The 26664-nt window shown below is 31.1% G+C and overlaps 1 protein-coding gene across 1 annotated transcript in view; it reads right to left on the bottom strand.

Moving 5' to 3' along the window:
* Window positions 1-26664, bottom strand: part of LOC107445366 (nose resistant to fluoxetine protein 6) — a 47534-nt gene that overhangs the window by 8476 nt on the left and 12394 nt on the right. The window contains exons 5-13 of the mRNA XM_016059746.3: window positions 25424-25520; window positions 24542-24642; window positions 21412-21570; window positions 17359-17452; window positions 16465-16548; window positions 13151-13316; window positions 10268-10347; window positions 6431-6553; window positions 1299-1419 (exon numbers count right to left, since the gene is read on the bottom strand). Coding sequence (XP_015915232.2) covers window positions 1299-1419; window positions 6431-6553; window positions 10268-10347; window positions 13151-13316; window positions 16465-16548; window positions 17359-17452; window positions 21412-21570; window positions 24542-24642; window positions 25424-25520 — 1025 coding nt within the window. The remainder of the gene's footprint in view (window positions 1-1298; window positions 1420-6430; window positions 6554-10267; window positions 10348-13150; window positions 13317-16464; window positions 16549-17358; window positions 17453-21411; window positions 21571-24541; window positions 24643-25423; window positions 25521-26664) is intronic.

Raw genomic sequence — 26664 nt, 5'->3', positions numbered from 1 at the left:
ATATATATATATATATACCAGTCTCTATCTTTCAGGAAAAAAAGGTAATGGTTTGATAAGTAGCAATCGAATACAGTGTGCAGCTTCATTTTTTTTCTCTTCCGTTAAATTTTATTTTTCAAATATAGCGTAAAATTAAATACTTTTCTTGGAGCATCATATTGAACAAAATGAAACAGAAAATAAAATTTTCAAAAACTACTGAGTTAAAATTATTTTACAAAATTTGAAATTAACAACATGCATTCGGGTTCAGTTTATGACATGTTCGATATTCCTCCCATCATTGACTATGGATGGAATGACCGTGTGAAGCTAAGCGCAGATGGCGCTGAGGGTAAAAATTCGCTGTAAAACTTCCGGGTTACTACGTAAGACTGATTTTTGCGCCTAATCTTGAAAAAACGCACCATTCAATATTGTTATACGTGTAGTGTTTTTAATATAACACGTTCTTTCAAGCTAACTTTCAATGAAGCAAACAAGAAATGAATTTGGAAAACTCCACAAAATTGCTATGATACTACCCAAAAAATAACAAACAGTGCTACCTATTTTAGACAAAAATAGCCAAATAAGGGATAACACTCAAAACATGAAGAACCTTACACTTTATTTATGCTGTGATATTCGAATGAAAAAACAGTGCTACCTATTTTAGACAAAAAATAGCCAAATAAGAGATAACACTCAAAACATGGCGAACCTTACACTTTATTTATGCTGTGATATTCGAATGAAAAAACAGTGCTACCTATTTTAGACAAAAATAGCCAAATTAGGGATAACACTCAAAACATGGCGAACCTTACACTTTATTTATGCTGTGATATTAGTTTTGTTAAATTTGTTGTAGGCTCACGATCTGTTCGAATTTATAAATTACAGAAAACTCCTATGAATGGCAAAATTACGCGCAAATTTTAAACATCTCGTTGTAAGCATAACATAAGCGGGGGGATACATCGGAAGTTTTCTACATTTCTTCCAGTTCTAGGAAACTTCTTATTGTTTACATTCAGTAAACCATCCATAGCGTGCAGCAGACATAGAACAAAATTCTGTATAATTCTCTGAAGTATCGGTGGATCAATATTTTTGACCTTGTTTGAATAGCAGCTTTGGTTTAAGCGATGGTTTTGGGGTTATATAAATAAATTTAGTCTTTAAATCTTCAATATTGCTCCACAAGACATAGTTGAGATAAGGAGAATATGATGGCAATACCCATCGTATTCGTTCACTGCAGTTAAATTAATATTAGTTTCAGATTGGAGATAATATTTGCATTAACTTACCCTTGTTACACGGACATACTTTCTTAATGCCAAAAAGTATCCTACCAGCAATCCAATGCAATACGTTGGCAGGTGGAAGTGCGGCATTAAATAACTTCTCTGGAAAAGTTCTGAGATGTACCTAGAAGGATTTAATGAAATTAAAAGATTGGATTGCGTCCAGTGTTAGCCTTAAAGAGATAATTATATTATTTTTGATCTTAACACTTTGCCGACCGAATGTATTGCGCCTGAGTACAAGCCTTACCACCAAGCACTTTTCTACAGCTAACTATTGCCAAACAGAGAGATCTTTTAGATCGGTCGATAACTGAAGATAAGAAATTAAAGATAAAGTAATTAATGCAAATGTAATTTAAAAAGTTTTTCTTTTGTTCATATCCCATTAGGGTCAATTGGGGTAATTATGACCACTTTTGAATTTTTTTATTTATTTCGAACTGTAATATGTCTCGTTAAAAAATGTAAGCTAATATTTTAGTGGTGTAGGGTATTTCGATTTTTTTAGAATGTAGAAAAAAAAACTAACCAACCTATAAGTAACATATTTACGGTCTTAAAGGGCTGGTCATAGATAACCCACTAAATTTCTCAAAAGGCAAAAATTTGGGTTATTTAGACTACATGTGGGGGAATTATGACCATTAGCTGATACTCATTCTAGAACTGTTACTGACTCCCTAATCAGTACTTTCCCTCCCGTGTGCATGGAATAGGTAAACTATTCCATGCACACGGCAGACGACGTGATTAAAGGTTCCATCTAACGATGTCTTTTTTTTTTTCCTTTATAACTGATTTTAAATGTTCGTAAAATCCTAATACAATTTCTAAATTGTGTTTGGTTGGCCCCATAATTGATGATAAAGGATCTTTTTAACAAAAATACAGCTTGTCAAAATAACCCCGCCGTCATAATTATCCCATTTAACCCTACTTGATAGATCTTTTTTTTTTCTTTTAAATTAAAATTATGCAAACAAGAAACGTCATTTTTTTTCTTGCCTGCAATTCTAGAAAAATCTCCTCAAACCCACCGAAATAAAATATTTAGTTACGGATTTATAATCAAATTACACAAATAAATTGATATTTTTTTGCATGTAACTATTTTCTGTTTACAATTTCCTTGAATTACCTGAAATTTAATTATGCATTTACAAGAAATTTATGACATTGTTCAAGACATCACCGAAGCTTAGACAAAAAGGGTCGGGTTGGGTATTGCTTGGCTGTCTTTTACTTATTTAGTTCATTAAGATGATTTTAATTATTTTTTGTAGTTAGAATCGCTAGTACGCCTTTTATCGACGAAAATTGCCTTATCACCAATTGTGCAGGCCATAATCCTTGCCGCCAAACAATGTGGGCGGTCTTTAAACAGCAAATTGAATACCGCAACCCAACCCCGCCCCTAAAGTAACTATTTCAGTATATATAATATTATTTTAAATGAAAAGAATTTTAGTGGTATTATTATTAATTTTCTTTTAATATTTTTAATTTTTTCTAATTACTGATCATAATTCATTAAACACCAGTACTTGGTCCAGATACTTGCTATACTATAGAGTGGTTTGTTCGGAATTGCAAGTCAAACAATTTTACCCTTCGAGTTTGATAAATTCTTCTACTAATAGTTTTTTATTGCTACGAAAATCCTGTTGAAGGGTATGGCATCGTGTTTTAACTTTATTCGTTTAAAATATTCAAAAGTTATGGGTATCAAAAACTATTTTATAGGAATTTTCTTTTAAATAAAAAAGGAAATTTTAAAGCACTACCAGTTGTGAAGCGAAGTTCTCAAGCGATATCACTTGATATAAGCTTTGAAGGAAAAAGANTTAATTTATTTATTACTTTGCGAGCATATTTTACTTATAATATTAGGTGGTTTTCGAGTGAGGGGGAGGGGGCGCTAAAAAGGTATTGTGCCCCGGGCGCGAGTTAAGCTCGCTACGGCACTGATCAAAAACTATTTTATAGGAATTTTCTTTTAAATAAAAAATCAAATTTTAAAACACTACCAGTTTTGAAGCAAAGTTCTCAAGCGATATCACTTGATATAAGCTTTGAAGGAAAAAGAGAAACCTCCAAGAGAGAAGGAACTTGGAAACAAATCTAAATAATAGTAAATTGACACAGAAAAATAATTATAATAATAAATAGGATAAAAAAAAATGAGAGCAATGTCTTTTATTGACATTTTTTAAATGGCAATTTGAGTTGCAGCACATAGGGAACTATTTTTATATATTTGAAGGAAAAAAAGGTGAGTAATATTTTTTTTTTTTTAAATCTAGTATTTTTCTCTTAAATTTTCTCGTACTTTTATCTTTTTGAATTGCAGAAATGTTAGTTTTGAAATGATTAGTGCAGTGGATCCCTATTTTTTTAGGCTATGGAACCCTAAGCGATTGAGTTCCTTTTGGCCGAACCTAGATTTTTAAAAAAAAGTTGTGTAGAAGCAAGGATTATGCTAAATAATTAAACAAATCAATAAATAAAAACTACTAATTAATTTGAAAGTCGTGGCTCCGTAAAAAAAACCACCATGAAAGTAAATTTCTCCCCATACTTGATCTAGGAGTTCTCTTGTCTTCCTAGTAATTTTGAACCCAATTTAGGGTTCAAAATTACTAGGATACGGAGTTGAACATTAGTTATAGTAAACCTAAAATTGGGTCGGCTATTTAAACACGGTTATAATTAATTCGGATACTTATAATGTGCAGAGCGAAATTATTTCATTTTTTTTATAATTAATAATCTTAAATTAAGATTTTATGTTGAGCATAAGAATCCAAAGGTCTGCAATGGCAAAAATTGAACGAACTTTACTTACATTTTATTAATACTCAACAACTTTAAATATTGTAGAAATTCATAACTTTTGGGTTAGTAACTATGAAAAGATTGATGTCTAATTAATAATTAAGCTTTATTATGCTTAAAAAGAACTGCTTTAAAAACAAGTTACTGCATTAGATGTATATTTCTAACCTATGATCGAAAAACAAAATATTGTATTTTTTTAATTCAATCGAATTTTGTTTTTGTCTTGCAAAGTAGTTTAGCAAATAAATGTTAAATGCTAACTGACGTCAGTTAATAGGATTTCGTAAATTGCAATGTAATTAATAAAATTTCAAAGGTAATTAAATTAATCCATTTTGCATTAGAAAAAACCTCAAAATGTGTTAAAGAATAAATTTTTCAAAAATTTATCCCTATTCAAATTTAATAAAAATTAAAAAAGAACCCAAATAATTATAAATGAAGCAAGTCTTTAAAAAATATTTTAATTAATATAAATAGCCTAATAAGTGATGTGTTTGTAATAAACAATCATTACTATCATAGAAAGGGTTTTGTTATTGGTAATGGATATATGAAACACCTCGATCATTTGCATGAATCTGTGACAACCACAATGCATTTTTTCAAGAGGAAAATACATCTGTACGAGAACTGAGATCTATCAGATTTCTAAACTTTAAGGTAGTATCTTTAAAAAAAAATTCTAGCTAGAATTAACGTGAACTTACTAGCACAGTAAAATTTTTCTTAGAATCGAGAGAAGCATTAATATTTTGTGGCAATATCTCAACAAATGACAACTACAACCGTCAGGAAAGCATCTACCGTCTCAAACAAAGCATCTCATTTATCGGATCTGTAATTTACCACTCCTTTTCAAAAACTAATTCCTAATGCTCAATATCAAATTTGTTGGAGTAATCTTAATATTATCGATCATCATAATCTAAATGATTATTTTATTTTATATTGTTTATGATTATATTGTCGTTTAATTATACCCCATGCCACTCTACATTTCTTGATTGTCCATGTCACACGAGCCCCCTCTCGATTTTTTGGTCCTGAGTACCCCCTCCTCCTTCCATCTTCATTCCTCCTCACTACTCCTTATCATCGATTTATTACTACCGACGAATCGGTTAATGCCACTTCGCAGCAGCGCGCCGAGATTTATGTGATTTCTACCATTGGAGTAATCTTACGCTAATTCATCGACACAACCTCACACGACACGAACGGTATACTTGTGGGGACAATAAATTGGTAACTTTAGTGTGATTACCAGGACGCCTGGGTCGTCACTAAAGCAGAGCCACAGGTAAGGCAGTTGAGTGACTAATGCTTGTTAAACCTTTTCTTTGTCGTTGACAAAATTTTCTCAATCTCGTGTAAATATGTAAATAGCTGTATATTTATTTTCTCTATTACTTTCTATTTCATTATACCTGCATAATTGTAATTTCAGTTAATCAGAAAAATGTGACGGAGCAAAATTTAATGATATCTTCAGCGAAGAATTCTTAAAGGAAAATATTACACACTGCCCATTGGCAGTTTTTTTCTTATCGGATGGTATACTACTGTCTAAGAAATTTGCAAAGAGTGTAAACACTGAGTGTAAACTCTTTTCCATTCATATTTCATTTCTTTATTTCATTCATTCCTTTATTTCATTTCATTTCTGACGCAGCCCGGAAGCAAGCCACCAGAAGCAGCGGAGGAAGTGGATCCACGAACCGTGCACCTGTGTTGCCATTATTATTATTATCGTTTTATATTAATGTTTGTGTCGTCCATATACTAGACTACATGCCTATTCATGCCATTGTTTTGTCTCTTTGAGTTATATCAGATCCAATGAATTAGTGAGAGCATACCAGGGCTGGTACTGGATAACCAGCACTTAGTTTGAATCTTGAAAATTAGCTCAAAAATCCTGGAATTCGGAATAAAGAGTACAAAGCGTACTAAAGCATTTAATTGTTGATTATTCTGTAATACATCGAAACGTTACTTTTCATATAACAAGTGATAGAGTTTTAAGTGATCAACAACAAAAATATTTCGTTTGTCCACACCAACTTATATCAATTAAACTTATCTCAATATCAATTATCTCTCTTATATCAATTAAAACCGTTTTCCAATGCAATTAATTCACATTAGAAAGCAGAATAAAATCAAACGTATAACTGGCTCACAGATAATAAAAGATATAATGAATTAGAAAATAAGAAAAATTGATGAATGGAAAATAGTTTTTTGACATTCAGAAAAACATTTTTTAAAAAAAAACGTTAGGAACTTACTGGCTTTGGAGATTAATTGTAAGACACGTTGGAGGAAGGTTGTATAGTATGTGTGATATGAAAGTGCCAAATATTCCGCTAAATAGTAAAGCCACAATGCAAACAATAGCTGCCCTTGGATTGCTAAACAAGAAAATTATTCTGTAAATCACTGTAACATTTAAAAGCAAATATCATTAAAATAAAATCGCTAAGCAACATTTACCAACACCTACTAGAAGAGAGGCCTCAGCACGGATCAACTTAGTTATCAGACAAAACGAAGATAAACTGTGCGGAGGAGGAAAAATAGAAAGATGTCACTAAGTTCAGACTACTAAGTTGTACAGAGGTGGAAAATACGAAAGATGTCATTACGTTTGGACTACTAAAGGATCGAATTTCATGTTTTTCGAAACCCATGCTGGGGCCTTCTCTCTTCTAGGAGGTATAGTTTGTCTAAAATAAGAACTCCCCCAGACATTCGTCTGAACCTGTGGCGGTGACTATGGTAACGAGGTATAACTATTTCAAGTAGGGGTGCGGGGTCACTTTTTCGATTTGGATCGGCGAGAGAAAGGGAATCTCTTGCTTCGGTCTATTGTGTTAGTCCTAGGGTGAAGCTACCCTCCCTAAAATGTGCCATTCTTGCTTCCATAGCACCAGACGGTCTCAAACTTTATGGCGGGAGGAGTTCTTAGCTTAGACAAACTATATTGCATCAGCATCTTCATCAATACTATTTTATCAATATTTAATATTTAATTCTATTTAATCAATACTGAGAGTTTTATAAAATCACGACATAGACATATTTCGATTTTTAGTAAATGACTTTCAAAGTTTAAAGCTTTTTAAAGTTTAACACTCTTCCGGAGTTTAAGATTGTCTCACAACGACCCAATCATATAACATTTGATTACGTCTAATGTTAATTACATACATATAATGTATGTTTCAGTAAGACTGTACCAGTACTTCACCAGTAAGTGGTGAATATAAACATAGTTAAAGCAGCTAATACTCAAAATCTACTCAAATACTTGAAGTGTAATTAATATGAAAGTACTATTTTTAACTAGTACTTTTTACTTAGTACTATTTCTAATTTGAACAATTTTTAAGAACTGAACGGAAGCGGAAGAAATTAGTTGAATCTTTGGATCTAGGAATTACGTTTTTTTTAATTTATTTATTAATTTTCTTTATTTGTAGATAGAAACTTTGTGGTCGTCAAAAAATGTTTTCATTTTATGAAATTAACACACAGTGCAGGTGTTTTTAGTTTACAAATCAGCAAGACAAAGAATCATTTATCCTTTCGTTGGAAGTCAGACATGCTTTCTTCGAACTGAACTTTAAGACTTCTGTGTTAAACTGTAGAAAAAGAGCAGATACTTTTAATAAAGCTAAATTTATAAGAAATGAAATATTACAATTGACATCCTTGCCGGGACACGAAATGAGTTGTTGTTTGATATTTTATTCACCTTTTAATTTATAGCAGTGTTGTATAAGTTTATGAGAATAATCACTGACTATATACTATGTGTAGATTGAACTCAAAGAGAGGTATACTAGCATATATTACAAGGCATTTAAAATCTTTAGAAAAACTTGAGAAAAATGAAGTAGATTTGGATGTCATAGCGGAACCTTTTGAAATTCTAAAGCAATATTGAAAAGAACTAGATTCTCATGGTTCTGAAGTTTAGGATAATATTGATCCGAAAAAATTAGCTGCCGATTTGAACGCCGCTTCAGAATATAGAGGAAAAAATAATGTCCTTAAAATTAAAAGCTAAAAAGAAAAGTAATCTGTTATCCCAACCAGTTCAAAGACTCGCGACAGACGTGGAGCACTTTAGTGTTATGGGTATTGGGTAAACATACTGTTCATTTCTTAGCTTCTCAAATCAAGGTATTAAATTTGATGTAGCTTTGTAAACTTGATGCAGCTATTATTTTTCAATATTTATTTTCGGGGGAATTCTTTGTTTTCTTTAAGACAGTAGCAACTGAAAACCCTGTTTAACATGGTAATTAAGTGCATGAGAACTGCCACGGTTTTTTTTTTCACTTTTTATCACTGGCGTTATTTATAACAAGGTCAGTAGTTTTTCTGTTTTAGATTAGTCTTTTAATATTTTAAAAAAGGATGGATGAAATAAACTCTCATCTATTATTCGTTCCATTTCTACTGACTGAAAGTAGATTTCAACTGCAGATAAATTTAACTCTCTTCTAAAATAAAAAATCAGGGACTCTCTTATAACTATACCCCGTTGCAAGTTAAGAACAAATCCTTATCCTTATGGAAAGACCCTTTAAAAAAAAATGAGGTGTTTTTGAGGTTGTTTCAAAATTGTCAGTTGTGAAAAAGTACACCTAAAATAGAAAATGAGGTTATGTTTTACACCAAGATTAACCTTATTAATAAACCTCATTTACGCTTCACAAAATCAACCTCATATATAATTCAGAAATAATTTATTTTAGATCAGGTGAAATCATTCACACCTCAAATACATCTATTTGCTTGAAATGAAGAAAAAATAATCCGTACTCCTCAAAAACAACCTCTTTAAGCTACTTGATCTAAAATAGATTTCCATCAACCTCAAAACAATCTCAATCATGAATAAAAAAAACTTCATACACCTTGATTATACACCCTGGAAGGTTGATCTTTTAAGGGTTTTTTTTAAATCAACTTCGAATAAACCTCAAATCAACATTGACACCTCAAAATAACCTCAAATAAACCTTACAAATACTTTAAAGTTTAGTAAGGGGAGCCTGTTTGGATCAATGAATGCCAAGCTCTACTAGCGCGAACCTATATCAACATCGCCAACTGTTGAATCGACATTGCGCAGCCTTCTTTTTGCCTGCTCTCTTCAATCGTTTGAAATGAAAAAATGAAAACCTATTGAATAAAATCTGTTCTGTTTTCGTAAAATTAGAATATTGCATTAAATTTAAATTTCATTGAAATTATTTTTCTGAAAATGAATCAGAATGTGTATTTGAAGTAAATAATAATTCTATTATTTCTAATTCTAATAATTCTAAAATAAAAACTGCTATTCTTTATGCACAAAACATTTCTTACTGACGATTTCACAAACATTTCTTACTGACGACAACAGTGAACGAAACATAAAAATTTCTTCATCTCTACTTTGATTTGTTAAGGGCCTGTCAGCATAAGACGCGCCATTTTTAGTGATCCAATCAAATCAAATGAGCAACATCAAATAGTTGGGGATTTTTTTCCGAAACGAATGTTTTCCCTATTTATCGAAATGTGTCACCAAGTTAGATTTCCAATAAGACTACCAAACTATAACCTTCTTTTAAATAATTTTAAGATTATGTAACGTAAAAGATAATGTAATTTCTGTCTGAAATTTCTGAAAGGAGTAAATTTCTGGCAACCTATGGAACTTGAAAGCATCTTCGGATGATTTGTTTTGCAGAAATAACTTTCTGATGCCGACCATTGAGAGAAATCAATGTCAATGAGTAGCTTAGTGTAGTTAAGTTTGTATGCCCTTTGATGCATGCAGAGGCGCCAAATTTAATACCTCACTTTCAGTCCTTTATCTATAAAAATAAAAGAAAAACAATGTTACGATATTTTTTTTCTAGTTTTATTTCCTTTTTCTACCTTTGCAACATTGTGCGACATTAGCATACGTTACTATACTAAAAATGAAGTATAAGACTTGATTCCTTTACGTATTTTAATTATACTTTTTTGATTGAAACTCATGATTCTTCTTATAGTATAAATAATTTTAAAAAGAGATTTAACATTCGTCAATATAATAAACAGTAGAATTTCATACTCACTTCCTGAAAGGTACAATGACCAAAATTGCTGTAAGAAATAACTGAATATCCACTGACAAATACCATGAATTTCGCATACACTAAGACAAAATAAAAGAGATATATAAGACATCTGCTATACAAATAGAATAAATTATTTTCTGAATCCACCGAAATAAGCTGATTATTATTTTTTTTTTATTTCCAATGAGCTGCACAAGTGCGCACACATGAGCAGACCTAGTGCGTTCTTCAGAAGTGGTATCCACTCTTTCAGGACCACCACAATGGGAGATACCTTAGGCCATGTTAATTTGGACGTCTAGTTTCTGCCAGACTAGATGGCAGCACCGAGACTCTTATTTGGATGCTAAAGTGCACTAGGTATTTAATTTTTGCCGGAAATGCCAAGAGCCAATAAGGCACTCCAGGGATGTTTTACATGCCGCATAAACATACGACATGGCCGCTTAGGATTTTCTGCATCCCGAAAGTCCGGTGTCTGGGCCGGGGATCGAACCCGCAGACTTGGGCTCAGAAGGCCGACGACAAACCAACTGCGTCACCCAGCTGATTATAATGGAATAGATTTTAAAATATTCAACCTTAATCTATTTTTGTATAGATAAAGATTTTCATATAACTAACTAGGGGTCTTCAATCCTTGCACGCCTTTTACTCAGGGCTAAAAGATTCTAAGCGAAATCAACCGAAATAAAAATCTCGTTGCCGTCAACTGCGATGAGAAACTATATTTGAACGACCTTTTGACATTTGGCTCAATTTAAGAAAATGGCGTAACTGTAAATGGCAGCCAGCTCATAAGTTAAAAATATCTATATCTTGTTCTATTTATGAGTCAGCACATAATTTACGATTTAGATTTCGGTATAAATCTTCCGTATACTATACTTAATATTGACAAAATAAATTTACCATTTTATTTCTGTAAAAATATTTTTGTATGTTTTACGTATTGATGAAGTGAATTTACTAGCCAGATTTAGCAAAAATGCTTCTGTGTACTTTAAGTATTATTGACGAAGCAAATTTACCATTAAAATAACATGTAAAAAATGATGTACGAATGCTAAATGAAATTTAAAGGTTAAATATACGTTTTTTGTTTTCGTAAAATTATGGTTATCGGCTACATGGGAGTTTCTTCCCATTTCTCCAGAATAGAAAAAATTTAAAAGTGGAAGACAAATTTCGTGGAGAGAAATTTTTTCATATGATTCTCATCAACCAAAAATATTTTTACGTTTTAGGAAATATATTTGGATGTTAAAACCAATCACTTGAATTCTCAAAATTAAAATCGATAAAATTTCCAACAATCTTATGAAACATTTCCCCCCACTTTTAATATTTTTCAAGACTATGGTTACCCTGTACTCTATAACTATCTAGGGAATTGCATTTAGAAATGCCAGAAGGAGGATTTGAAAAGGTGTTGCAAGGAACCTTAAGGTTTCGACCTTTTTGCTTTAGTTCACAACTACTGGAAAAAAAGTTTCACAAGAACATAAAATTTGGTGTTAATATTGTAACAAAGATCTTCTATTTCTAATAGCTTTTACTTTAGGAGTGAATTCTATTTCTGATTTTACTGGTCTTCTTTTCCGATATTCCTTCAATTGGGTATCTAGGGCCTGTTTAGGGGATCTATTTCCATTCATCACCCATTTATCCTATTCCCACGACATTGTAGTTATCGGAATGCTATTAAAGTAGAAAAGGTGCCTTTTTCCTCAATGAGTAAAGTATTTTATACCTAGTGTGGTTGTCGAACTGCAAATGGTGTAGAAAAAGTGCCTTTTTCCTCAATGAGTGAAGTTATACATATTTTGTATCTTGCGTGGTTGTCGGACTGCAAGTGGTGTAGAAAAGGTGCCTTTTTTCTATATGAGCGAAGTTATACGGATTTTGTATATTGTGTGGTTGTCGGACTGCAAACGGAGTAGAAAAGGTGCCTTTTTTCTCTACGAGTGAAGTTATACGTATTTTGTATCTTGTGTGGTTGTCGAACTGCAAATGGTGTGGAAAAGGTGTCTTTTTCCACAATGAGTGAAGTTATACATATTTTGTATCTTGTGTAGTTGTCGGACTGCAAATGGTGTGGAAAAGGTGCCTTATTCCTCAATGAGTGAAGTTATATATATTTTGTATCTTGTGTGGTTGTCGAAATGCAAATGGAGTAGAAGAGTTGCATTTTTCCTCTACGAGTGAAGTTATATGTATTTTGTATCTTGGAGAAAGAGGCACCACTACAGAAGTAATTTGCGGTAAGTCGTATTTTGATGACTGCTAATAATATGCCAAATTGAAAATGATCGTTAAAAATAGTTTTGCTTCATTGTTCGACCGTATAAAAGAAGCCAGAATTTAATTTTGCTATATAATGGCGAAGATAACTTAAAGTCTATTCTTTTAAATAAAAATAACATTAGCATTTAATTTTAAATCCTAAAGTGATAGCTATTTCGAAAAGCCTAATCTAATTACATATAATTAACGAAAATAGCATAAGGAAGCTAATTTTTTAATCAATACAATGCACAAAAGATAACATTTTTGCAAATCCCTCATAACAATCGTTATTTTCAGACTTAAATACAACTAAAAAATTACTTTGCTGAAATATTTTTTGTCAAAATATTTTTGTTAAAATATTTTTGTTGAAAATAAGTCTTGGTATTATCACACTAATTACAATTTTTATCAAGTTTAAGCTTTTAAAAGAGTAAAACTCATGATAGTAACAAAAATGGATTAAATGTAAATCACTCGTAAACATTGTTTAAAACTATCTGCCTTTATTTCTATATAAAATTATAGGAATTTGAATCCTGTTAATGGAATGATGAAATTGCAAACATGATTATAAATATTAATTCTTACGATATCATCGAAAGGTATGAAATTGTTTATATAGAGTAGGTTCATCCATCCTCGTTCTTTACAATTCTGTGCTTCTTTTCCAATAATTTCCTTGAAAAGAGGTCCTGTACCCACAAATGTCAGAATAGAGGTGACAGCAATCATCATTAAATGAGGAATAGTGGTCCTGAAAATTTTCCGAAAACGTATTTATTATTCAATAAACTGACTCTCTCTAAGATTATCATGCTTGAGAGGTAGAGGTCTAGATAGACAATTATGAATTGTTGCTATTGGTTCCTAATGTCATACAAAATGGCAATCACTTTTGCAGTTTTGATCACTTTCGCAGTCAGCAGAGTAATCTTCGTAGAAGCGATTGACAACACTACAAATATACAGTAGAATTGCTGCAAGTCGTGTCAATCAAAAAGTGATTACTCACGGGTGCCATTCGATATTAGTATATCAGACTAAGGAATTAAAAATATCAGGAATTTAAAAAGTATGTGGGATTTCGTAGTCATAACTCTCGAAAAAGTGATGGAATCAACATTGCTTAACGTTTCATACCATTTCATCTCTGGCATTTAGGAGTAAAATATTCATAACTACCTTGAATCATGTTATAACTGTTAGCACAACATGAATAATACTGTAAAATCGACTTATATAATTTTTAATTTCACTTTTTTAAACAAAGTTTCGTAGTCATGGATATTTTACTCGTCCCGCAGTATCAGGACAATAAAATTAGGGTTAATTCGATCCTTAGAGAATTTATTGAGGGGTATTATTACAGGGAAAAAAACATTATCTGAATAAGTTTGTTTTCACTACTGTACTTAACATTTAAAAACAAATACGATTAGTCGCGAAATTTGTTGTGACAAAATTTTAAAGTGGAAGATAGCAAAAAGTGACTTGCAACTTCTTTATTATAATAACACGACTTTTTAAATTTTCTAAGGTCCGTACGAGGCCTGTTGAAAAATAATGAACTTTCGGCTCTGAATTAGAGAAATGACTCATGTTTTATTATTCAATTGGTTTAACTGTTCTTTTGGTGGATATGCAAAGTTTCCAATAATTTAATGATTCGTTGAATTTATGGTCACTTTATAATAACGCTGCTATACGATAGAAAAAAATCCATGTAAGCGACAAAATATTAAAAATTGAGATTTTCATATATTTGGCATTTTCCTACAAGCTATTTATGGCAAAACATTTTTTTTTCTTTCGAAAATACATTTTGTTTTATCAGTTTTTTTAAATTAAATTTTAACGTTAATTAAATTTTAACGTTAACAATAGAAAGAAAATAGTTGCCAAGCCACTTTTCTCGAAATCTGCCGTGAAGCACTGAGGTTGTATTTTCAATTGAGCAGTTCTGCTATCAAACCTTTAAAAATAATAAATTGAAAATAAGAATATTTCGCTTCCCCTTCTTTTGCTTCAGAGAATAAAACTGTTAGTAAACACCACTGCATTTAGGCAATTACAACCTATGTTCTGTTGACAGTAATTTTACGTCCCCCCCCCTAGAGGATCAAAATTGTGATGGCACGTCTTCGGATCATCCTCCAGGATGTTTCCCAGACCGTCGCCAATAGCCCATTGTGCAGCTCTAGTGCGACGTAAATTAACAACAACAACAATTTTGCGAACAAAAGCTATATTTATAATGAAATTCATCATGAAAAGATGAAATATTCTTACTACTGGCACTCCATTATTTCCAAATAAAAAGTAATTTTTAATCGAAATACACGAGAATTATTTAGGAATTATTTTTATTTCCGTATGATGATATATTAAAATTTGAGAATTTATTTTCATTAGCACTTTTGTCACATTTTAACTATAAAATTAAAAATCCGTTTAGTTTAAAAGAAAACAAACCCTCGAGATTTTATGATATATTTTGCTCTATCAGTATTAGTAAACAAGTAATTTCTACAATATATAGTTCCTTGGGCTTAATCGCTCCTTAAGGTCAATCAAAAATGACTCAAGTAATAATTTCAACTCCAGTCAGATTCTAGTAACTATTTAACTATTAACGTAACTATTAACTAGTAACTATTTAACTATTCTAGTAACTATTAACGAAAGACATTTTTAACTCAATGCAAGTTTTAAAAAAGTTTCCCTCCTTTTTCTTTTGAGAAAGAGAATTAACTCATTCGTTTTAAAAAAGCAAGTTACTAGTTAGTAAAATAAATTATTTGAAATACTAAGAAAAAAATGACAAATGTGTTACCAGGCTCGTACACAACACGAGATAACAAAATAAATATATGAAATTTGATATGAGAGTTATTAATTTCTTCGCAAAGTATTTTATTCAGAGGTCGACAATTAGAAATTAAAGATTTCAGAATTTTTGACAGTTTTGCTGGCATTTTAAAAGCGTCATCAGTTATTACCTGGGATTAAGTGGTGTTATTTATGAACTATATATTCGTTTGCATGCAGTGGTAGAGTTCGACTTTAAATTAAGTTTTCAAAACAAAGAATCACGCTTAAAAACATAAGTTTTCGTTTTCTATTTCACGACGAAAATTATGCAAAAATTTTAAAAAGTTGGCAGCCCTGTGAATTTCCTGATCCTAGATATCGACATTTTTAATAATGGTGCCCAACGCAAAGGAAACAACAAAGGTCATTTGTGTTAGTAACTCAGAAAAACTATTTTTAAGTGTAATGAGAAAAAATAGACGTAAAACCATTTAATTCCTTGATCTATAAAAAGTGCGTGTGCGTCTTTCACTAATTCACTAATTTTTACTAACCTTTATTTTACATATTTATAAAAAAAAATGCATTATTTGTTTTTTAATCTATTAATTTACCCTTAAAATTTTTTTTTGTATTGATTCTATATTTGCGTTGTCCTTTCTTTCTCCTCTTTTCACTGCCCATATTTCCACAATCAACGACTGACCACTAATCTAATTAACTATTTCTGTTTAATTAAACCTATTGAGTCAACAACTACTACATAAGTACTGAGGTGGCCTCGTTGGCCGGGTACTCGTAGGCACTATTTTTCAACTTCTGAAGTTTTTTCTTCGCAGTCACTATCAATAATAAATTGAAATAAATGTGCCAGTAAAAAATTGCGAATTCTTAAGTCTTCATTAATCACTATTCATCTTCATTAATCACAATCGATTTTCATTAATCACTACATTTTGCATTTTTAAACGCTTAACCACTATTTTAGGGGTTAAAATAATGTGAACATTTTATTTCACTCTAACTACAATACTTTTTTTATAAATATAATAATAGCGCAAAAAAGAGAGAAATATAATAAAATGTTTTACCTGGCATAACGCCTTAGAAATATCAAACCAAAATTCATCTTCTGGTCCGATACTCTCACAAGATTATAAGATAATAATGTAGCACTGTAATGGTAAAAAAAATAATAAAAACACATAAAAAAATCAATAAATTACAAGCTTATAGATATCTTTAGAATAAATGGATAATTTCTGTTGAGGTTGAGTTCGAGATTAGTTAGAAAGTTTTGAGTTTCCTGTGTTGGCAACATCTTTCTTGTTTTTATATTCTTTCTGTAGTAAATAAAGTTAAGTTTTCAGTTTGTTCTACGTGACTTTCAGTCTAATTTACTCTCAACGAATCCCAATATTTGGTGCCGAAACCCGGTTGAGTTCGAGATTAGTTAGATAGTTTTGAGTTTCCTGTGTTGGCAACATCTTTCTTGTTTTTATATTCTTTCTGAAGTAAATAAAGTTAAGTTTTCAGTTTGTTCTACGTGACTTTCAGTCTAATTTACTCTCAACAAATCCCAATAATTTCTTCCATTTACTACCCCTTTTTTTAAAAAAAAATTTCATTAGTAACATAAAGATTCTTCTCGTTAATGTAGCTTATTTAAAAAGAAAAATTTAAATTATTTGCAAATAAAAAACTGATGTAATATAATAATTAATAGCATGTTAAAGCAGATATACATTACAAAAGTAATTAATAGCTAATAAATGCAAAACAAAAGTAATAAATAGTATTAAATAACAAATGAAACTCTTATAATAATTGATAGCATATGAAAACTGACGAAAATAACAACAAATAAAAATTTATAGTAACTTACTTGCTTAAGTAAATTAATAACTTATTTACTTAATTAATAACTAAATAATAACTAACATACTTAAAAAAATTAATAGACAATAAAAACTGATATATTATACCTCATAAAGAAAAAGGTTTCCACAGCTACAACCCCACTCGGCACAATTTGCGCCAAAAATTTTGTTGTCAGATCAAAGTATGTTCTCAAACCACCTAAAAATATTAACAGCACAAACAACGTAAATGTTATTAATAACATTTTTGAAGATTAAGTGCAATACTCATTTGATAGTTTGTTCAGAAAAAACTCATTGTTTTCGTTATAAGTATTATTACTTCGCCAACTTTCGTGCTTTTTTGAGACAAAACTGATAATTAATGCTACAAATGTTTTTAATTAAACTCTATCATTCATTGATATAATGACGCTCTATTTCAAAAATTTCAATGAATTTTTATATTAAAGTTCTTTTTATCACATCTTTTTGCTTCGAAGTGTGTTTTGTTTCTTGGAAAGGCAATGTAAAATTATATTGTAATATGCTATAAAATCTAAAGCAATTATCGCAAATAACCATCTCAAAGGTCAAAGGTTCGAAATCCAGCAGTGGCAGATTTAATAGCCAGGATAAAGCTTTATGCCCAATTCCAAGAAGTCATGAGTTCATAGCCCGTCGGCCGAAAACTCCCCTTGTGCAAAATGATGACTGGTGCTCGATTCCTGGTGTAGCGATTCCTGGCAACTACTTTTAACGTTAGTCTAAATCTGTTAGATTCACAAAGTTCTCCGATTTTCCACAACAAATCCAGAGGTCGGAAGAAGCGCACTATAAGTAGTGAAACTACTGCAGTCGCTACGTTTTTTCGTAGTTTGTAGTGCAGTGTGCTACTTTATTGAAAAAGTAATGTAGTGAGTAATGCGATACAATTAATCAGTAGTTTGTAGCGATTCCTGGCAACTACTTTTAACGTTAGTTTAGAAAAGAAACACGGCTCCAACACAACTTTATTTTTCGATTTTGATGGGCATGAATCTTTGCGGGTCCAACAATGGATGCTATGAAAATGACCCTGCGGCTGCAGTTGAGCATTAACAGAAATTACGTATTTCAAATCGCGTGTAGCTAACATTTAAACTAGCCATTGCGAAAAATAGATAATTTATCACTTTGGTTACACTTTCACACGCCAATGCACACTGGTGAAACATTGATGTTTTTTCAAAGTATGGGAACGTATTTTCGATGTATTTAATTTCTTAGAGGAAATTAAAGAGTAATAAACAATTAAAAAAATTGCAAATGTTTGATAATTTCGCTTTTCTTAAATTAAAAATTCGCTTTCGAAAAAGGCATAAAAAGTTGAAGGTTAAGTGAACAAATGAGAAAAAAAGGTGCTTTGGAATAACAAACTGGCTCATGTGTACTTGAATAAACATTTCTTAATTATTCCCTTATATTTAATGTAAGCCAATTTCGTATTCAAAACCATTTTGAACATATGTGTAAATATAGTTTTCCAGTAAAAGTTCGCCTCCTTAAAGTAGTGAATAGTAACTAATTTCATAGTAGTTTGTATTCACTGTATTTAAAAAAAAATATTTTTTGTAGTTGTTAATTACATTTGGAATAAAGCAGTTGTAGTAAATAGTAAAAATTATGTAGTTTTCCGACCACTGAACAAATTAATAGCACTGTTGAAATTGGAGCGGAGATTGAAATGTTTTCTGGTTCAGGTTGAAATTCCGATCTGTGGCTGGATGGTGTGCGAATTTGCCCTCCCTGTAAAACGGGATGTGACTCTAGTATGTTGTCACAGGATCATCTTCAGAGATGTTTAGACAGTCGCCAATAGCAAATTGTGCAGTTCTAGTGACATAAATAAAAGCACTGTACCGTATCACGCATGACCAATTAGGAGCTATTTTTTCCGCGGTGGTTTACTAACAGTGAAAATGTAACAGAAAAAATCATCATGTTCAACCACTTGAGCGACAAATTTCTTTGGTTATCATGAGCAAAAAAGGTAAAAAGTTTATTGTCACCCTTTTGACTTTATTCTCGACCGTGTTTCGTATTCTTAACGGGAGAGAGCAGTATTTGCAGACGAACAGAAATTCGCGCAATAACAGGGTGTTAGAATAACAGGTGCCCTATTCCCTAGTGTAAACATTCTATTTTTATCACTTGAAATGAGGATGAGGTGAGTTTTGTTGACCACGTGATAAAAAAATGTTGCCAGAAATAATTATTCATATTCATTACCTTGTTATTTCAGTGCTCTATTGCCAACGTGAAAAAAAATTCAATTTATAATTTACTTTCATACGTCATTGCTGCCAACTACTACGTTTTTCGTAAAATATTTTTAGAGTGGTCGAGCTGAAGCGAAATGGCGTTTCTTATTAACTTTCGAATCATTTCACTGTAATGATATGGATAAATATTTCAAATTAAATTTACAAAACAGCGATTAATGCATTAAAATGTAAACTTAGTTTCCGCTCGAAGAAACTTCTCCAAAAAGCTTTAAAAGTTGGCAACTCTGAGAAACATAAGTATCTTTAATTACTCTCGACCCCATACTTCAGTTGTCTTTGGCAAATATTATTAAATGAAGAGGCAGTGCCGCAAGGCAGGTACCTCGTTCAGTACTTTCACATTAAAGCATATGTAAGTATCTTATGCACACAAAAAACTATTATTTCGAAATACATGCATTGAAACTATAATGTTGAAGAGAAGAAATTTAGATTCAAATTTTCTATGACTGATCAAGTGAAATAAGAATGAATTCAGATTTCGAATGTAAACTATTACAATACAATAATTTCTTTATCTTTAAAAAAGATCTAAAGTAAAATAAAAAGTTTTTTGTCCTAATAATTAAGTAGCAATTCAATAGTTAGATGGCATTATAAAATATATTTTCAAGAACTGTATCGAAATTACATTTGTGCGGCATTTTTTTAAAGTAATATATGACTTTTTTAGGTAAAAAACTTTAGGATCCATTGTTTGCTATTTGTTTCTTCATTGTTTGTGACTTGAACTTTATATCTTAATTAGTTTATTTTTACTAATAAATTGGAATAAAAATTTGTTTCTAGGTTTATCTATACTCAGGGCCGAATTAAGCGTAAGCGGGGCCCTAGGCCATTCAAATTTTTGGGGCCTTTAGATTAATTTTTTTTCCCGTATATTTTTTATTTATTCAATTATATCTTTTCATTTAAGAAAGCAAATTTAAAATTAAAATAAATCTTATACTATAATACGAGGAATGGTTGCCAAGTCGAAAATCGCCCCAGAATTAATAAACTCCGGTAAACTTGGGGGTCTGGGGTTTTTGGCCACGAGGAATCGATTGGCGCCGGTTTTGAAGCGCTACGGTCGAGCAGTTCGGAGTTACAGATAGGATATTTTCAAACTTTATTAGTTCGCCATAATGGCTATAGATACTTTNCACAAATTTTCTTATGGCATGTATTGTTTTGATAAATCACAATTGAAAATTTAAATCTTCGAGTTAGCTCCGATACCTGTTTTCTCCGAGCGGAGCTCGGTCACCCGCTGGTAATAATAAATTAAATTCTACTTTATTTTGTTAAATTAGAACTAAAAAAATTATTGTATTTTATTAATATATGTTTGAAATTGATTTTTTTTTTTTAAAAAAATCATTGCTTTTCTTAATTTTTTAAAATTAATTAGTAAAATTTTTTTTAAGGGGATCCCTAATCATTGGGGGCCCCAGGCCATGGTCTAATCTGGCCTAACAGGTAATCCAGCCCTGTATATACTTTAACGTTTATGATTTAACATCGTTCAGATAAAAAGATGTGAAATACAGTATTTGTAAGCATCATATATGTGTATTTATCACTAACATTAGAAAGACTTGGAACACTATATTGATAAGCCACGTTTTAAAATTGTTTAAGGGAACATTTTTTTTCCTTAAATACCCCAATTACCAGACAGGCAATATAATGTTTCTATGCATTGTGGTGTTATCCATCTAAATTACGGAAAATTGAAAAGTATCTATCTGGAAACATTGTTAAAGAACAATTTGATGTAAGAAGGTCACCTTTGAAGGAAAAAAAATGTGGCTTATCAGTATTCTGCTCCAAGGCCTTTAATGCTACATAGTTTTGCCTATTTCCATACCAAATGCTTCGACATGATCAACATGTCCAACATGAGTCATGATCAACCAAATCATTGTTATTACTCGTAAGCCATAGAACACTCTAATGGAATCAGGACTATCATCATTCTTGACTAATCTTTCTGCATTTATAAAAAATGAAAAGGATAGAAATGGACCTGTAAAAGAGATCATTATAATCGTAATAAAATTAATCAAAATCAAGATTACAGCAACAGTAGATTAATAATAACACATTGGTATTCAAAAGGAATAATTTTAATTATCAAAGATACCAACTTGCTCCGGAATCAATAAAATACTTTCAAAAACTGTAGAGTTAATACTAAAGTAACTAAAATGTGCATATTTTCGGTTAATTTTCTCTAACTTTTTAAAAGACTAAACACGACTTAATTGCGGAAACTAAGAAATAATGCTTACGAGTATCCAACTAATGAGGCCACCTCAGTAGTTATATGGTAGTTGCTGACTCAATAGGTTAAATTAAACAGAAGTAAATAGTTAGATGAAGGGTTATGACCCAACTGTAACAAAGTAGCGTATGACGCAAGTTTTTGAATTATTAAGAAGTAGCGATACATAAAAATCCAATAAATCGAAATTGCTACCACTCGAAAAATATTTTTCTGTTGTCCGGAACAAGATGGCATCTATGAATTATACTTGATATTTTTATAAGGATTGACAAATTTCGGAAAATGTAAAGAAATGCTAACTACTCCTTTATGAGTACAAAATTTTATCAAGTAGAAGACGTTTAAAACCTTAAGTATGCCAGAACACTGATTTTGCCAACAAGTTAACTGAACTGATCTATATTAACCCTTTTGTGCCGACTGTCACAAATACGTGCCAGCATAAAACCGTATCAATCAGGGTAAAAAGATAAAACTGGTAACCAACGTAGTTCTTTAGCAGTTTATTTGTGGTCGGGGTTATAATTGTTTGATTTATTTAATTCACCATTACTTTAACTCAAAATAAAATTATTCAGTTATACTTTGAACTAACATTGATTATATATATGATAAAACTAACAATAATTAAAGTAAAAACAAAGTAAGTCTGTCAAATTAGCAACACCTACATTTAAGCTCCCCTTTTTTAATTAGTTACATCCGGATTCTGATTTTGCACGAATGCTGTTATGAATCACCCGTCCCTAAGGGGTTAAACATCTGTGCACCTGAGGCCGCTTAAATAATTCATATATAAATCAAAAAGGTTTTATGCAACCACCTTCAATAGTAAACTAAAAAGAAATATGCTAAAAACCTTTACTAATTTTAATCTATTAGAATACATTTTTGATTTTTATCAATCACCCCTTTTTACATTAAAACACATTTTTTGGACTACGAATAAAAGTTTTCCTCGCACTGGAAAGTTGACGACTCTGTATGAAGTATTGGCAGTAAAAATATCTTTTTTTTAGCTTTATTTCCTGAGAATTGAAGTAACCGCAACTATTTCTATACTAACAGTTAAAATGCAGGTATTGATATGTCATCAAAAATTTTACTATCTTACCTCTTATTGATAATTTAATTCTCTTAAAAAAGAGAATGCTCTCATTACTATTGTATATTTTCCCCTCAAAATTTAGCAATTAGCAATCTTGATTCAAATGAACAGCTTCTATTTTAATTTTTTTGTGTGCATAAAACTTAAAAATTTAAAGGAATAATAATATAAAATAAAGAACGAAATGGAAAGAAGCGAACAAGCAAATTGTTGCTATTTTTAATGTCATAATATATTTTCACATGTTTATGTTTCAAATGGCAAATTCATGACAAAGCAAAAAAATTCTTTTAGCGAAACATCCAACACCCAGTCCAAGCCCAAACAGAGCACTGCGTTTTCAAAATAGACAAAAAGAAAACAAAAATAACAGATTTTTTTATTGTTCACCCATACGTCTCCCTTTTTACTCTTTTCGGTGATGAATTTTCTAAGTGGTGTATATATACACTGGTTATCATAAATTAAGGAAAAATCACAAAAATAGCGATAACTCTTTCAAAAGTAAGCCAAACCGTGCAAAATTTGCATATGTTGTCCACTAAGAGTAGCTGAGTAAAATTGCAATATGCAAATTAGTGGCGCTGCACTCGGCTTACGTCATCTGCCTGGAGCATAAAAGTCCAAGTTTGAGAGAAANACTTTTGAAAGAGCTATCGCGATTTTTGTGAATTTTCCTTAATTTATGATAACCAGTGTATATATATATAACACTAAGTCACGGAAAGAAAATTACATATAGCAGGGAGACCACAATTCCTATCTACCAAAATATATTTGCAATTTAAATGAGACAGACATGTAATCCCCAATACATTTTAAAAATAGCAAAACTGTTTCCATCGTTTTAAGTTTTTCGATTTTTCCACCCTGTTTAGTTAAAAGAGCTCCACGTAATCAGAGATGTCAACTGCTCCAAATACGACAAAATATTTTAAAATTTAAATTTTTATTTCTTTTTATACCTAAAATGTGTTGACTTTCGGTCAATTTTGCCAACTCTTTAAATGGCTCATCTCAGCTCTGTAACAAAGCGGCTTATCACTTAATCCTTTGATTATTTAGAAGTTACTAAACCAAGAATCGTACATAAAAATTTACCACTCAAAAATATTTATTCACTGTCCAGAGCAAGCTGGCATCTGTGCAGTAATCCACCAAAAACATTCAAATAGTAGTAAACTACCAATCAAAGCAAATAAAACATTATTTCATTAACCCTATTTTTTTATATTTATATTCTCTGATAGCAATCACTTAATTTTAAATGTACCACATCACTACGCATATGTTTGGTGTTTAAAGATAAGTGTGTAGATCAGAAATATTTGATGATATATAAAACAAGAGCATGCTTTGTATTACAAATTTTGCAACAGCTAAAAATAATTTCGGCAAACCTCTTTGGTCCTGAGTTTAATGTCAATGTTTAATTCATTTTTCGTTTCACTTTTTCTAAAAAAAGATGTCAGTGACTACAAGATGATAGGAAAGGAAAATATATAAATATTTGAATGGAGTAAAAATGAAAGAGTGTTGGTGAAATTGTTAGGTAAATAATGGAACAAAACAAAACGAGCTGCGGGATAAAGAAATACATACTTAGTCCTTCCTCTCGTTCTGAAATATCGGAAGTTACTCGTTGGTAGAAATCCATAATCGTGGCTACCAACACAACAAGAACCAAGGAAATCAGCAATAACCTACCATATAGAAAAGAAACATATCAAATCCATTGGCAAATCTGCCAACTCTTCTCGAGAATTTCACATTTAGTAATAAATAGACTTTTATAATGCAATTAAAGTCGAAATATTTTTTTTAAAATTCGACACAGATTAAGTTATAACTAGCATTTGTAACGATGATTAAGTTATTTAATTGTAGCGCTGGTCAAAATCGTATCAAATTCAATTATCAATATTTAAAATGATTTATAAATTTGATTACCATTTAAATATAATTTGAAATGCTATGGAAAGGATGACAGCATTATATAAGGCATTGTGATTCTTAAATAAGAAGACTTTTTAATTCATATAATTGGATCGTCCGATAAGTTCGTACCGATTTTTGATAGACGGAGTTCCCAAAAATATTCAAATTGTGCTAAATTTATATTGTAAAATATATTTCATGATTTTATAAATAAAACATTGCATTTTTTTGATCACCACAAAGATTTAGAAACTTAATAAAGACATGATATCCCTTTTCCCAATAGGTAACACTCGATTTTTTTTTTTGAAAACCATGTGTAAAATAATCACTGGAAATATAAAAATATGCTAAGTGTATGATAATGACGAAAGCGGAAAAAAGATAACTGAATATGCATTTATGATTATTCGTTATGCTGTCATCAATATCCATATTTTTACCAAATGAAGTAATTGCTATTGATTAATAATTTTATCTTCTTTTCTCAAACACATCTCTCTTTAAATAAGTGTAAAGAATTATAATCTTTTGGTGTCAACTCACCCTAATAAAATATCAAGAAAGGTCACTTCCACGGGATCTAGTTTCGTTTCACAGTTCTTGATATTAGTGTTGAAATGAAGACCTGCAAGCTGAATGGCTAAAAAATAAAAATAATAAATATTTCCAGGGCTTGAAACTTTCTTTGTGGAAAAGTTTATCTTTTAATGCATGATTTTTTGTTTAGCAAATTTGATTTGAAGTTATTTTTCACATCTTTATAAGTGAATGCTGCAAACATCTCTGCGCTCAAGTTCATTCGGGCTGTGGCTTTTGAAATGTTGGCAAAATTAACTAAAATTTTAAAAGTTTTAGTGTTTACTTGTTGACTCAAAATATTTTGAAAAATGCGGAGTAGTTGTCAAATCTCTTCTTCGCATTTGATGGATTTAAAAGGACCAAATAAACTAAACTAAGTTTTTAAAGTAAACGTTTTGATAAACATCTCTCCTAAGTTATCCATCATATCTCATATGTGGTGGTTATCTTAGCATCAGCCCCGATAGAGGCTCTAGCTAATTCATCTGAGTGGGAATAAATAATAAATCGCCGAAGCGCAACTGAAAGGTGAAAGTTGGGGTTCAGTAACATTTACTGAAAGAAAATTAAAATGAACTAGCGAGATTAAACAAACAAATTTAAGAAAGAGAAGGGGTTTTTGTGGCAGACTACCTCGCCTCCCCTGGAGATGTCTCCTAAGTTATACATAAAAGAATTGACCACATCATCGTATCAAAAATTAAGGAGTGGTAGCCTAATTGTGCTTAACCCTTTAAGTAACTGAGAAAACGGGACTGAACATTAAACGAGATGAGCCAGTTGTATGAAATGATGTTTTTTTTTGCGAATCATATGCTATTTTCATAACTGCTGTGAGTTTATTTGCAACAGCTACTCATGACTGTTATGTCACCTGTGCACTCTATGCTTATTTTGAAAATGGCGCAAAGCATCAACAGGAACAAGTCACAATTTCGGAAAAATGAAAAGCACTGTGGTTTAATTTTTTAACTTTTACAAATTTTTCTCCATTGCTGCATTATCTGGATAAGGAGGGTAAAAATTGGGGGATTAGGTTTTATATTTTAGTACAAATAAAATTCCAATAATCTAACAGTTTTTTTTAGTAACTATTAGACTGTCATACATAATTAAGGAAATACCTAAATATATTTTTTGGTAATAAGAGCATCAGAAAACAAAATACACACCGGTGTCCCCATAGTACACCGGAATCCCATTAG

This window comes from Parasteatoda tepidariorum, chromosome 1, assembly GCF_043381705.1.
Source record: "Parasteatoda tepidariorum isolate YZ-2023 chromosome 1, CAS_Ptep_4.0, whole genome shotgun sequence".
Lineage (NCBI taxonomy): Eukaryota > Metazoa > Arthropoda > Arachnida > Araneae > Theridiidae > Parasteatoda > Parasteatoda tepidariorum.
This window is presented reverse-complemented; position numbering and strand designations above follow the sequence as displayed.